The sequence below is a fragment of the Haliaeetus albicilla genome, chromosome 19, assembly GCF_947461875.1.
Source record: "Haliaeetus albicilla chromosome 19, bHalAlb1.1, whole genome shotgun sequence".
NCBI classification, from domain to species: Eukaryota; Metazoa; Chordata; class Aves; order Accipitriformes; family Accipitridae; genus Haliaeetus; species Haliaeetus albicilla.
The window spans coordinates 4,826,185-4,839,701 of NC_091501.1; the positions used below are offsets into that span (position 1 = coordinate 4,826,185).

A 13,517-nucleotide genomic window follows, 5' to 3' on the forward strand; every position below is an offset into this window, starting at 1 on the left:
AGATTTCAATTGCCTCCATCTTTTATATAAAGACACGGCCAAAAGAAAGGCAATTCTTAAGAACCAATTGCAGCAGTGAGTCCAAAAGCTGTGATCTCCATCGCGGACACTTCCACGTAAATAACAACAACATTGAAAACAAAAGTGGCCAAGGAGAGCAGGATGGAGCCTGTGCTCCAGCCCCCTCTTGGCCATTTCTGTCTTGAGACCTTCACAGTTTTGGCGCTTCATTAAGCGTGCCATAGACACCGCTGTTTTGAAGAATAAACCTTCTCAACTTTTGAGATGCCAAAGCACAGAACCAGCACATCCCACGCGACACCTCGATGGGGTAAGGAGAAGGAGTGCTTCTCCCGCTTTGGAGCAGCACAAGGGGTGTTGTCCACCTCTCCCCCACCAAGGCAGCTGTTTCGTGTTTGCTAGAATATTCTAGTGTAAGAAAGTGTAATGAATGGATAAACAAACATACAAAACAAGTGGTCAGGAAGGAGCACAAGGAGTTGTCAGACTTTCTTTGGTGCAACTTTGCTTTCAAATTGTCCTATTTAAACCTCATATTGGTTAAGGTTTGAACACCATATTCGCTATATAATAGGTCTATTATATATCAGTACACTCTAGAAGAAGCAGAAGTAACCAATATGAGTATGACAAGAGGATACTGGTTTGAGATGGATGTAATTAGAACTGAAGAGGAGAAACAAAAGAATGAGATGCAGGTAGGGAAATACAATAATACCTGAACTACAGGAATATGTCCATGCAACACAGCAAATGTCAGAGCTGTCCAATGGCGGGTCTCAGGGTGGACGGATGGGTATTTATGAGCAGTACTGACAACCTACAAACAAATTAAAGTTATTTTTTTAAAGAGCTATACGTAATAAAATTCAACCTGCCTGAGAGCCAGGCATGTGAGGGAGTAAGTGAAACAGAAAACCTGGGAAAGGTGCTTTATAAAATGTTTGGCTTCATTTTTTTTCCTGCAAAAATTTTCTCAATATTAAAACTGTTCATGCCGATTTGACAGCTTGAATAGAGTTCATACCAAATGAAGTCTTTTTACCAACTACTGTAGCTCCATCTAAACCACTGGCCACCAGATACTTTTGCACAAGGTCAAAACATCCACAGCTGGTTACAGCAGCACACACTGGGGAAGCAGGGACGGATCAGGACGCTTACAGCTAAGGACCGCTCCCACTGACTTCTCCAGACCATGTATCAACAGCCTCGGGTCTTGGGATTGCTCGAGGCCCAAAGAAATTCTTTCCACATAAATCAGTATGACTTTTGTCACTGCTGTCATGAAAGACACATCACAAGCCCTACCCTAGAGTTCACAGGCGTACTTCCAGGCTCCTCCTCTCCCACCAGAGGAAAAAAGACAGCTGAGAAGTGATGGGGCAGAGTGGCACTTCACAAAATGTTTTGAGAAAACTCCTTTTACTGCCTTCTCCTGTCTGAGTTGAGTTAAAAAAGCAGGGTGGTGACAGTTAAAAGAGATGCAAACTATATCCTTAGAAAACGAAATGGTATTTTTCACATTGCTCCTTCCATTTTCTACGCCTTAGTGCCTGGTGCCTCTAATGTAGACATTGAGGAAGATGAATAACCACTCTTTGCTTCAGTTTCCCCGTCTTAAAGATGGGAGTATTAATATTGATGAGGTTCACAGAGATGGTAAAATCTAATGAACAATTGCAATCCGAGACTGCACACTCAGATGGAGTGTGACACTAAAATTCAAAATCTTATTATTGATCTTCAGAGGAGGACTAAAATCAGAGTAAAAGATGCACCATCTCTGTCTCATCAGCCAGCTAAGCTTTCACTACATTGTCTGAAGTACTTTTATCCATGTAGGGGAGCAGGGCCAGTTATTAAATGCTCGGTTGCATTAGCAGCTCGCATTTCCAAGCGCCACATGCAGCGTTTTGCTAGAAGCACACGACCAGGCCCTCAGTCCCAAGGACAGGGATGAGGGCAAAATCTGAAGAGCCCGTGCAGATCCTGCGGCTTGCCAGAGAAGCGGATCTGCACCAGCACCTGGCTGTTATCGCCCAGATTTGCCAAAGAAAGAGCTCAAAGTGCAACAGGAGAAGTGTGCTGGCCTCTGAGCAAAGGCACGGGGCTTCTTTGGGTCTGGGTTTGCTCAGAAGGGAGAGGATCGAGCAGCTCGAGCCTTGGGGTTCAGGCTGGGGAGCAAGAGCAGCGGAGGGTGAGGACGGGCAGGATCACGGTTCAGTGAACGCATCCAGCTCCTCCTCAAGCACGGATTCCCACCACTGTTCGGGGCAGCTCACGGCAAGCGGCAAAGAAAATGAAGTTGTTTTAACTCCTTTGCTCCTTTTTTTTTTTTTGGTGTTTGCAAAAGACCTGCGGTTGACTGGGCTTCTGAGGCCTCAGTTGAGATTTGCTGAGCAGCTACAGGTCCCACTGACTCCAGAGTGAATTGCAGCTTCTCAGCACATCTGGAAATGAGTCCATTTTCACTAAAGATGGGCAATCAAAAAGGGAGGCACCCAGCATTTGAAGCTACTTTTGGAAACATATATATATAACTGATTTGCAAAGTGAAAGGGGGAAAATGATGCAGGCACCTGACAGAGTATTTATTTTTGTTCATGGTTGATTTGCCTTTTTTTTTGCTGTAATTGCCCAATTTGCACAGTTGGTTGTGGTGTGCACAAATCATCTTATAATTGCACACCATAATTATTCACAGTTCTTGTCCCAAAGTGTTTTCATTTGATTTTAGAGCAAACACTCTACAGAAATGAATCAAGGAGGTTCACATTCCTCACTGGAGCTGTTCTCTCAGATGTCAGCAGTTTCAGGAAGACAAAACTGTTTAAATTTGGATTTGGTTCAAGTCTGGAAGATTACTGGAGCAACTGGGAGCACTGCTCCTAATGAAAACTTGTCCTAGGAACCAAATAATGCCATCTCACCTCTGAGCCACAGGCAGGGTTAAAAGAGAGGTGAGTCTCCATGCCCATCTAGTCTTTGGTGTGCCTATCGAGAGCACTAACAAGGGTTCAAATATTCAATTATTGCCAGCTCTTGAGCGTGGTGTGCTTGAATTTGGGGAACTGAAATCATCAGCTGATTTCACAGGGGCCACCAAACAGCAATCAGATAGTAACAACTATCAGTCTCTTAGAGGTGAAATCCATTTCTACTTTTAAATTAGGTTTTTTAAAAGTGCAAAACGTCTAGCTGAAAGCAGTGACTACAATTTATCAGCTCACTCAAGTCCAAACAGAACAGATGGAACACAGATAAGTGAAGCAGACAGCTTAATTTACTCATGACCTCAACAAATTGAAACTGGAATCATTAACAAATAGTTCTTCCGCGGATTTTCAAACGGCTCTTTAAAAATGTACATACCTGCATTGCACAGAGTCGGACAACAATCTGTTTGGTGGACAGATTGTGTAAGTTTGTGATGTGCATTCATCAAAGAGACGTTTATATTCTGGAAGCTTCAAGCTCCTCATCCAACAGTTTTAGCCCAAGGCACTTTGTAAAACAAAACAGTGGAACCTACACTGCACTTGTGTGCTGGGGGTGCTTAGCTGGAACGTCCCAATGCATAGAAATGCTTGAGCTTTGGCAGGTTATCACACAGGTATTTCTTTTACCCTCTTCATTTTAACTCAGCTGAGATTCGAAGAGTCCTTCCAGTATCATTAGAGCTGTGCTCCGTGCTACTGCTAATGCCTGTCTGTATTCATTGCAGTGTGCGAACACAACTAAATCAATATTACCTGTGGGGTAAGTCCGATGACTTGACCCCTTCTGTGCAGTGAATCCCAATACTAACCTAATGCAGTTTGATTTCACTATTCATTTCAAGTGGTGCCGTCCAGGATAAGACAAATTTATTTTCTTTTTAATTCTTGGGGTTCTCCCTCTGCTAGTTTCAGGGGGTAGTTTAAGATGTAAACAAATAACAGAACAAAGATACAACCAACAAAAAGTCCTCACCTCAGCATTCAGATCTGCTCCAGCATCTAGCAGCATCTGCACCATAGCCTCATCACCCCTGACACAAGCATACATCAGTGGAGTCATGCCCTAGTCATTTTTTGGAGTTAAAAAACAAAGGAATTGACAAATTTAACACAGAACTCTCTTTGATTTTTTTAAACAATTATTAAAGTATATATCATCAAGACTAACAGTATGTATTTAACAAAAGCCATTACCTCTGTTACAGACATGCCCCTCAGACTAGCAAAAGCCACGCACTTTTGTAAAATCTCCATTTTTCTTGTCACTTGTGTTGACTGTGTTTGTTTTTTTCCATGTCATCCTCGGCTTCCACAGCATGGTGAGTGAAACTAGGCTTGTCAGCCTCACCTCCATCTTCATATACTAAACTGAGCATCTTTGTCTTTGGGGCCCCAGCAGAGAAATATTTTTATCAAAGCAACCGTATTTCCATGGGTATTTTAAAAAGACAATAATTCTATTCAGTTTTCTGTGATCACATTTGCATAAAATCTTTTTGATTACTGGAAGAGCCTCTAAGCACATCCCAAGCTCCTCTTAAGATAAGTTAGATTCGAGCACAGCTTTTTCAACACAGATACTGTAAGAGGCTGGAAATGTAAAGGCTTTGTATAGCACTCCCTAGCAAACAAGGACTTAATTTTAAATGAAATGCCAGACAGCATTGTTGCAAGTTGCTGGCTCTAGGAAAACATGGTCCTGTTTGGAGGAAAAGTAGATTAAGTGACCCTTCACTACAGAACCACCACAATACAATTTGTATTAATCCGAAATACCTGCTGCGGCTGATCACCATTTCCCTTAACATAAGTATTACTCTGGCTGTGGTAATGAGTCCAGATGAAACCATGGAAAAATAATTAAATCTACCGTAAATTATAACAGAAAAAGCTGCTTATTAAATACAGTAGGGGGTGTTGATCAACAGCCACCAGTTGTTTTGCAGTAAATCTATCGCAGCACACAGCTACCTCTGATGCATGTTTATAGCCTACTTTGAGGTCCCCTGGTAAATTTGCTGACAGATGATAGCCCGTTTGCTGTTTAATGTGAGTGCTGCCATGAAGTGAAGTTATTTTCAGAGAAACTGGAGGTGCCTAGCAAGGCCAGACACAGAGCCATGACACCGCTTTTCCTAGCAAGAGTCCAGCACCGCGATTTTTGCTGAACTACCCCATTTTTCCTGTTTGCGTGTGGGGCTAAAGGTAGTGGGTGCTGATGTATGGAAGGGCTGCTCTTGTAGAGAAAATATGAATTAAGGTTTGTCCCTGCAAGGTACTTAGATCCCTCCTGAAACACACTGAGCATTTCACAGGATCAAATCTGCAGTGTACTTATGGAGATAAAGAGTTAAGGGAATAGGCATTTGGGTCCTCATGCCATTATGAAGAAAAAACAAGTTCACCTCAGGCAAGGAGAGTTCTTGGGTGACTTGAAGTTACTTGCAAAGAGAATTTGAAACTACTTCAGCTACAGTCAGTGGCAAAACATTTCCTTTGGCAGTCAATAAACGCTACAGGAACAAACAGGACCATGAGAATTACAAAAAATTGTGTTTGGGCCTTGAAACATGAGGATGGGATGGCAGCTTAAAATTCAATATGTGTTCCTTCCACTATTTTTTCAATTTCTGTAAGTGGCGTCATTCGATAATTAAATCAAGGGTTTAGCACAAGGGGTCTAATCAGATCTGAAGAAAAGAATTTGAAAACGGGGTGCCTGGGCTCCACCCTGCAAGATGCAGCACGTGGGCAGCCGCCGCAAAGAACCCCACAGCAATGCCCGGAGCAAAGGGTCTGCCTGGGGACCACACAGGATATTTTGGCCCTGTTGAAGCTGAAGAAGGACTTACCACTGACTAAAAAGGGCCTGGAATGTCATGCTGCAGTATCAGGGTTTTAAAGCATTAATGAGGTTTCTAACCTCCCCTTCCCTTGCACTGCTGTCCCTGCTGCTTTTGTTTCTGCCAGTCCCTCCGCAAGGCTTGCTCTGCAGCTCAGCCTTGCACTGCAGCATCGCTCAGCCCCCCTCTCTTTGCACGTGGGAGGAATGGATTTTTAATGAGCCCATCGTTAGTGTTCGACGCACACACAGGAACACGGTAACAACGTGTACAATCAACGCAAAGGACATTTGGCTTTTGGCAAAATAAAAAATTACTCTTTCTTTCAGCCTTGTATCACTTAGGGCTCTGTCCTGCAAGATGTGGGATCCTGCAAGATGTGGGATCCTGCAAGATGTGGGATGCTTGATCCAGCAAAGCATTTAAGCGCAGGCTTAACTTTCACTCAAATAGGATGTAAGCATGTGTTCAGAGTTAAGCATATGATTAGGTACTTCAGTGAATCAAGCCAGAGTGTTCCCAGGTTTCAGCCTGGAGGACAGAGGAAATACGCTGTTAAAAGTTTCCAGGTTCAGACTAACTTGAAATAATAATAATTTTTAAATGTATAATGTATGAACCTTGGAATGAGAGTCTGATACTATTTTTTTTCAGGGAGTACTGCCCTCTTCTAAAGCTTTTCTCAGATGAATCCACAATATCGACTCAGACAGAAGCTACTGAACAGCAACATAACTCACATTCCTGAGGCAGCTTTCATCTCAGAAGACCTAAAACAACTAACGGTCCAGCTCCTGTCCCAAGCAACCACCTCAGGGGCGGCAGCCATCCGCCTCCTGCCAAAGAGGATGCCACAGCTCCGGGAACGTGCAGTGACACTTTCATCAGGGGCACCAGCAAATTCAGGGGACTCTATTTCAACGGGAAACAGTAGTATCCATGGCTATTGTTTCCCTCTGGGAACGGGGAACCACCTCAGTGAACATCACAATCCAAGAGACTGCTGCCAGTCGGTAGCTGCAGAGGCAGGTTTATCCCCGGACACAACCACAAGCCTCATGGAGACATAAATCCAGGGAAATTTAGGCTCCTCAGTTGGTGGATGTTGGCCACAAGGACCAACGGAGGGGTAATACTGCAGAGGTACTTTCACATCTGGAAGGTCAGTTCAAACTGGGCTGAACTCAATTAAAGAGTGCCAGCAATTAATCCTTTCCTGCCGGGGGTTCGGTGGTGCACATGAAATGCGTTGCAGATCCCAGGGCAGTGTTCAGTGGAAGGACGTCCACCTCACAAAGCCCTGCCCCACACCACTGTTCATGGCATTGAAGCAGTTTTAAGTATTCAGATCAACGCTAAGCTCTCTTGGGATCTCCTGGCTTCACTCAACTCAGTTCACTGTTAAGAAAATTTCAGGGAATGCATTCGCCCTCATGCTGAGTTACCTCAGTACCACTCGAAAAGACAAAACTTAACATAGAAGTTCACCTGGCAGTGCTTTAAACTCAATGCTAAGTAATGCCAGGAAAGCACTACAGTCCTGTCTATGTTTAGCTGAAAGCTGGGGCTCTTTTTCTATGATAAGCAGACAAAACTCTCACATTTCACAGTTACTTCTTTATGTTTCTATCCCATTACCTGTTCGCTCATGCTGTTAATCCCATCCGGCCCCAGCAAGGATATGGCTTGTTTAACCAGATCTGTTCGGCCACAGTTGAGCATTCGGAAACCCAGGTCTTGCTTGAACTTCGCTTCAGTGGCAACTGCATCCAGTTTCCGAGATGCACAAAAACAGTCGTCGATTCTGTGGACGTGAGAAATAAAGTCCCTCAGAGGACAATCAGAGGACAGACCTCGCTGTCCCTAGGAAAATAATACTTTGCCCTATCTTTGAAAGATGTAGGTCATGCACGCATTCATTCTCATTTGACCTGTATGTTCGAGGGAAGTGCTGAATCGGAAATGCTAATGCAAGCTAATGGAGATTGCCCTTGGTCTATCTTTCGTGGGACAAATTATACATTTTATAAAAAATTGGGCAAAAAAAGCACAGCTTTCACTTGATTTTGTTTCCCTGTTTAAGCAATGCACAAAACATTCTCATCGCAAGTTTTCTCTCTGCATGGCAAGGTTATCCGGTCCCCCTAATCTCTGAAAAGTTTCAGGGGCTTCAGTCAGCTTTGAAACTACATCAAATGGATGTATAATCATTGACAATAGAACAAAGAGAAAACAATGTCACTCCAAACGCCTTCAAGGATCTTACCAGCACAGCCCCAGTAACAGGGAAGCCTTTTTGGAGCAGAAAGTGGAAGCTGCAGAATGCCAGAATGGCGGAGGAGGTTGGAGGGGACCTCTGGAGGTTGTCTGGTCCAACCCCCTGCTCAAGCAGGGCCACCTGTGGATCAAGGCAATCTTGCCAGGTAATCATGGCAAAACACCACAAATCCACGCTGGCTGTGTCTAACAGATGTCATTCTTTTAAGGTCTTGTTCAAAAGATCTCCAAACTGTAAACTGCCCAAGGTAGCCATTTCAAATGGAAGAAGGGCTAGGAGTTATTTAGCCAAGATGTGAATCTACAGCTCCAAAGAGAGCCAAGCGATTCAAATCTAATGTTTATCCAACTTGGTTACATCTTATTAAAAGACAAGATTTGCTTTTCTTTCATGCTGAGGAGTGTCTGGGGCAGAGGGTGGAGTCCAAATCCACAGTGGTTTTGGTGTGAACTTGGATAAAGGACTGTTTGGAAAAACATCACTTTCATTCTCCAAAAATGCTCGGTTAGAAAACAAGGGGCTACTTATGAATGAAAAACAAAATAAAGATCAAAAGTGAAAAAGTCAAACATACTTCCAATATTTCTTTTCTATTTCATATGTAAAAAAAATGCAGCAAACCAAAAGAAAAATATACACAGCACATCATTATCATTTAAATTTCTTCTTCGAAGTGCTTTATCAGAGCTTTATAAAATATATAACACTGCTTAATATTTAACAGCAATATGCAATGAATATGCTGTTTATATAGAAGCAGTGGTATGTAGTAATAGCTACCGCTCTTCCTCTTTCAACAGAGGAAGGAAAGTGAGATGGAAAATACAAAGTATTTTGATCAAAGCTTCCGCAGGACTTAGTACTGAAACTGGCATCTGAGCTCAAGCTTGCTTTCTGCCATGCTGGGCCACGACCCGTCTGGAAGACAACAGATATTTTGTTGATGTTCATTCTATGTGCCCAGTTTGGGTTTTGACTGCTAAAAAGCTGATGTCCTAAGAATGCAAACAAGGTATGCTTGGAGTATCATTACTCAGGGGAACAGGGATGATGCTTCATCACAACAGTTTGCTGCAAGATTAATGCACAACACTCGGTCACAATAAATACACCGTAACAGCAATAACAGATTCTGCACCAGTAATATGCCTAAAACAGAGAGGAAGAAAGCAACCCATAGCAAGGCTGGGTTTTCTGCAGTAGTTTCTGAGCGAGTTTAAGGAAAAGGCAAAACCAGCACAGATATGGAGGGCTGAGCTCAATGACACTGGTATCCACGGGAGCAATTGTGGCTTAACACGTTCACACCATATGGCACATTTCTGACACAAGAGCTACAGCAACATTTGGTACTTGTTACCCCCATAGCATGAGATGCTAGAGATCATCTGTGCCCTCCTTTAACGTATGGCAAAGATAAAGCACACTCAGAAGTTAGGTCATGGGGGTTTTTGTGCACGGAGAGTCTGGATCTCCCAGCTGCAGCTGGCCATTTCCAGATGATTCTGGGCTGAAAACGAGGTGGTTCCTCGGCAAAGTGCAGCTACAGAAAGATCTAGACATCCTCTGAGGGCTGCAGAGGTGTCTGCCACTATGAATCACTGCCTGTGTTAAGTCACTGCTTCATCATTTGTACTGAGGTATATAACATATACTCTGAATAAAATGGGTCAAACTCAGTGCTGGCAGAAACAGGCAGAGCTTCACTGACGTCAGCCCAGCTCGGTGCATGCAAAACAATAGTTGATGATCTCCTCTTTAAAAAAAGCCAGATTTTGACCTGGGTTGCACACTCACACAAGGAGGAAGGAGGAACAAGTACCTATCTCACCTATCCTGTACAGGCTGCCCAGATCTCTGCTCTGGCAGACGTTCAGAAATTACTTCTCCATAAGTAACTCCTCCATGAGTTGGCTCTGGTCCCCTAAAAGCACATCAGGTCACCTGCTTACTATACCCGAGGAAGGGGATTCATTAATTACTGCAGATATTGGGTTATCAGCAAATTAGTACTCCTCAGTCAGCTGGGGAGATAAGGGTCTGGGTCGGAGGATGCTACAGCTGTACAAACACTGCAACAATAACACGGATGCAGGGGAGCGCCTGGGACACCAGCGCTGACAAAACGTGATCTAGACCAAGTACCACAAAACAAGAAACCACTTAGTACAACTCAGTACGACTACCAGTGGCCCGCTGCCTTTTTACACCCAAAAAGGACCCATCGTGAGTGAGTTACAGCCCCGATTTATGGGACACAGCAAAGGGAACTATATGGCAAAATTTGACATAGATCATTGTGGATAAAGCAGATAGTGATCAAACTGGGGAGTTTAATAAAACAAGAGCATGATGCAAGGGAAAGGAACAGGAGGATGCTTCAGAAGAGAAAGCGTAGGAACATCTCGAAAAGCCAGAGAGATGAATGAGTTAAGGAAAAGGAGATTTAACATGTACAGATAAAAAGCAGTGAAGAGACAGATCAAAAATGATCAGGAACTACAAGTACAGAATAGGAGAACACAGCATCACTTTTAACACTGGAGAAAGCCAACTGGGAAGATGGTACAGCAGACAGATGGAGGAGTCGCATTTCAAAATGAAAACTGAAAAATCAAAAAAACCCCACCCCAAATCCATCAAAAATCAATGCTAAGCCACCACAGCACTGCATTTGCTCCTCCTCCTTCACACCATTAACTGCATAATGTTGATTCTAACAGGAGCAGAGGGTCTCTGCTCCATATTACACTTTGTAAGGGGATGCTGCTCCATCACGGACACCATCCACAATCACAAACATTAAAGGATGCAAGATAAAAAAGGAGGAGGGGAATAGGCACCCAGGCTTGACTCACTCAAGACTTCTTCACTTTGGACTGCAACGAATACAGTGACAAGATATGAAGAGGTGGGAAAGGGATGGGAAGAAGCTTGAAAAAGAAGGTTGACAAGGAACAGTTAAGTCAGCTATATATATATAGGGTCACTTTTTAGAGTTGTGAAACTGTGCCTGCAAAGCAAGGGAAGCCAGTGTAAGCGCAAACAGATCTGGAAATCTCCCCAGCAGTTCACGGCCCTTTTGCCAAAAAGTCTTTGTGATCTTTCCAAGCACACAGGAGGCTGACACTGGCCCGACCGTGGGACGTCCCCTCCAAGGCCACCTTGGTTCGTTGCCAGATTGCACCGGCTGCCAGCACTCGTGTGGGTTGTCCTTTCCCCAAGACCTCATCCTGCAGAAAAGGCGCTTTTTCATCGAAGGGGCAGGGAAGGCTGACGGGAGAAGCAGAAGACCACGGGGGGCCAAAGCTCTTCTCCCCCTCTTCTCCCTTGGGACAGCCTCAGGATGGCAGGACATCACCACCCTGGATGCTGGCTGGGTCAAGGGAACTTTGAGGTCCCCCCGAGGGGACAAAGGCAGGACTGACCTGCGTCCTTGGAGGGTGATATCCTCTCTCAAAAGACTGAGCCCATTCTGGATTTCCCCATTTAGTAACCTGTGGGGCTGGGCAGGCTCCTTGACACCACCACCACTGTACACATGCTCCCCCTTCCCAGAACTGAGAAGTAATATGCTTGAATTAATAACATACACTGATCATAGTCCTCGTGCTCAACAGCAAATCTACCCCTCTAATTCAGGGGTTCAATCACACAGCCTGTAAACTGCCTACCTGGTCCCTCCCTACCATGAATCAAGCAAACAATTGCCTTTGTAAGTAAAAGGAAAATCAGAAACATTTTAGAAAATTTTCTTTAGAAATCTTCTTGATTTTATATTTGTAGCAAAGCTGTGACCACATTTTTTAACTTACAATGCAATACAATTTTCTCCAAGTCCTCTTTTAATTCCTCACAGATATTGCTTCTACAGCAGTTATCTTCAAGATCATTAGTGTTGCCACTGCACATAATTAACTTCACTGTGGCTTTATATGGGGAATGTCATGGTAAAATTAATTCTTTGCAAATGGTCACTGTCAAATGCTGCATGGTGACCATGACACTCTATCGTACTCCGACATACTCAAACCTTTGAAAGGAGTCAAAGATAATCTTCTTCATTTATAATGGGTCCTAGCAGCACAGCAAATTATTTTTTTCTTTTCCCCAACTCACATTACGAAAACATAATGCAGCACTTCTACAGCATCAGTTTAAATGCAAGGGGTTTTTTTTGTGTTCCCTCAGACTGACTAAGATAGGGTCTGTGTGGATGTTTAGTAAGTTACTCATAGATTGAATACATTTGGGAAAATGGATGATTCAAAGGCAAAGTGTGTCCATCATAACCAGTAGATGCAGCAGCTCTCTTATTACACAGCTTTTTAATTATTTGTTCTTTGGGAGGGGATTATTGCCATAGTCAGTAGTGAACAATTAAAAAAAAAAAAAAAAAAAAAAAAGCAATGCTCTGTAAATGTTACCAGAAAAGAAGTAGGAACATCTTAATCATGTTCTAAGCTATATGTGCCAGCATAGCATGCTAGTAGTTGATTTAAAAGACATGGAGTGCAGACTGTGATGAGCAGCAGGACAAACGTTCCCCTCCACTGAAATGAACAGATCATCATCCTGATAGCCAAGCACCAAAACTTTGTTTGTCCACCTGGGACTCGATCACCAGCCCTTTCAATTAAAAGAATGATAATCAATTAATTAAATCCAGCTTTTTAGCTCTGTGGAGTTTATTCAGTCTGTCTCTGTCCTAAATATGAATGAGGACTCGAGTCAGAAATTATAGTTCAGCTGGTTGGAAGTCTGGAAGGAGTCATATTTTAGCCAGCAATATACATGCATTTACAATGCTGAATTTCCTGGGGTCAAGGATCACAGTTTTGATCTGGGTATGCACAGCCTGTAGCACAAAAGGGTCCTGTTCCTTGCCTGGGGCTCTTCAGTGAGACTACAGACACAAACGGCAATAGCAGGAGCGGCAGACGATTTGATTTAAATTTGTGAGCACTCTTTTTTCCAATGTGGTCCTTTAAAAGGGAGTATAATGCTGATATTAATAGGACTGCAATATAAATACTACATTGAGACAATTATTTGCATTTTCAGTTTTGGAGAGAAGGAAACATAAGCACAAACATGTTGATCAAAGTGACAAAGAGCACTACTTTTTAACACAGACATAACATATCTCCATTTACTTTAATCAGGAGCCAAATTAAGACAAGAAAATAAAAATACTCCAGATATTTATTAGCCAATCTCTTATTCTTGTCAAAGGCCTGAGAATAAATTGGTTACAGATACTGGAAAATACATTAAAAAAAGCGATGTGAATATCAAATCAAGACCCAAATCTATATTTCAAAACACTCTTAATATTACAGTCCCATGTATATAGGCCAGGAACAATGTTCA

The 13,517-nt window shown here is 43.1% G+C and overlaps 1 protein-coding gene across 4 annotated transcripts in view; it reads right to left on the minus strand.

Moving 5' to 3' along the window:
* Nucleotides 1-13,517, minus strand: part of ABTB3 (ankyrin repeat and BTB domain containing 3) — a 188,791-nt gene that overhangs the window by 39,999 nt on the left and 135,275 nt on the right. For all 4 annotated transcript variants that reach the window (XM_069807377.1, XM_069807378.1, XM_069807376.1 and 1 more), the window contains exons 5-7: nt 7,505-7,670; nt 3,997-4,086; nt 740-841 (exon numbers count right to left, since the gene is read on the minus strand). In XM_069807377.1, the coding sequence (XP_069663478.1) occupies nt 740-841; nt 3,997-4,086; nt 7,505-7,670 (358 nt within the window). The remainder of the gene's footprint in view (nt 1-739; nt 842-3,996; nt 4,087-7,504; nt 7,671-13,517) is intronic.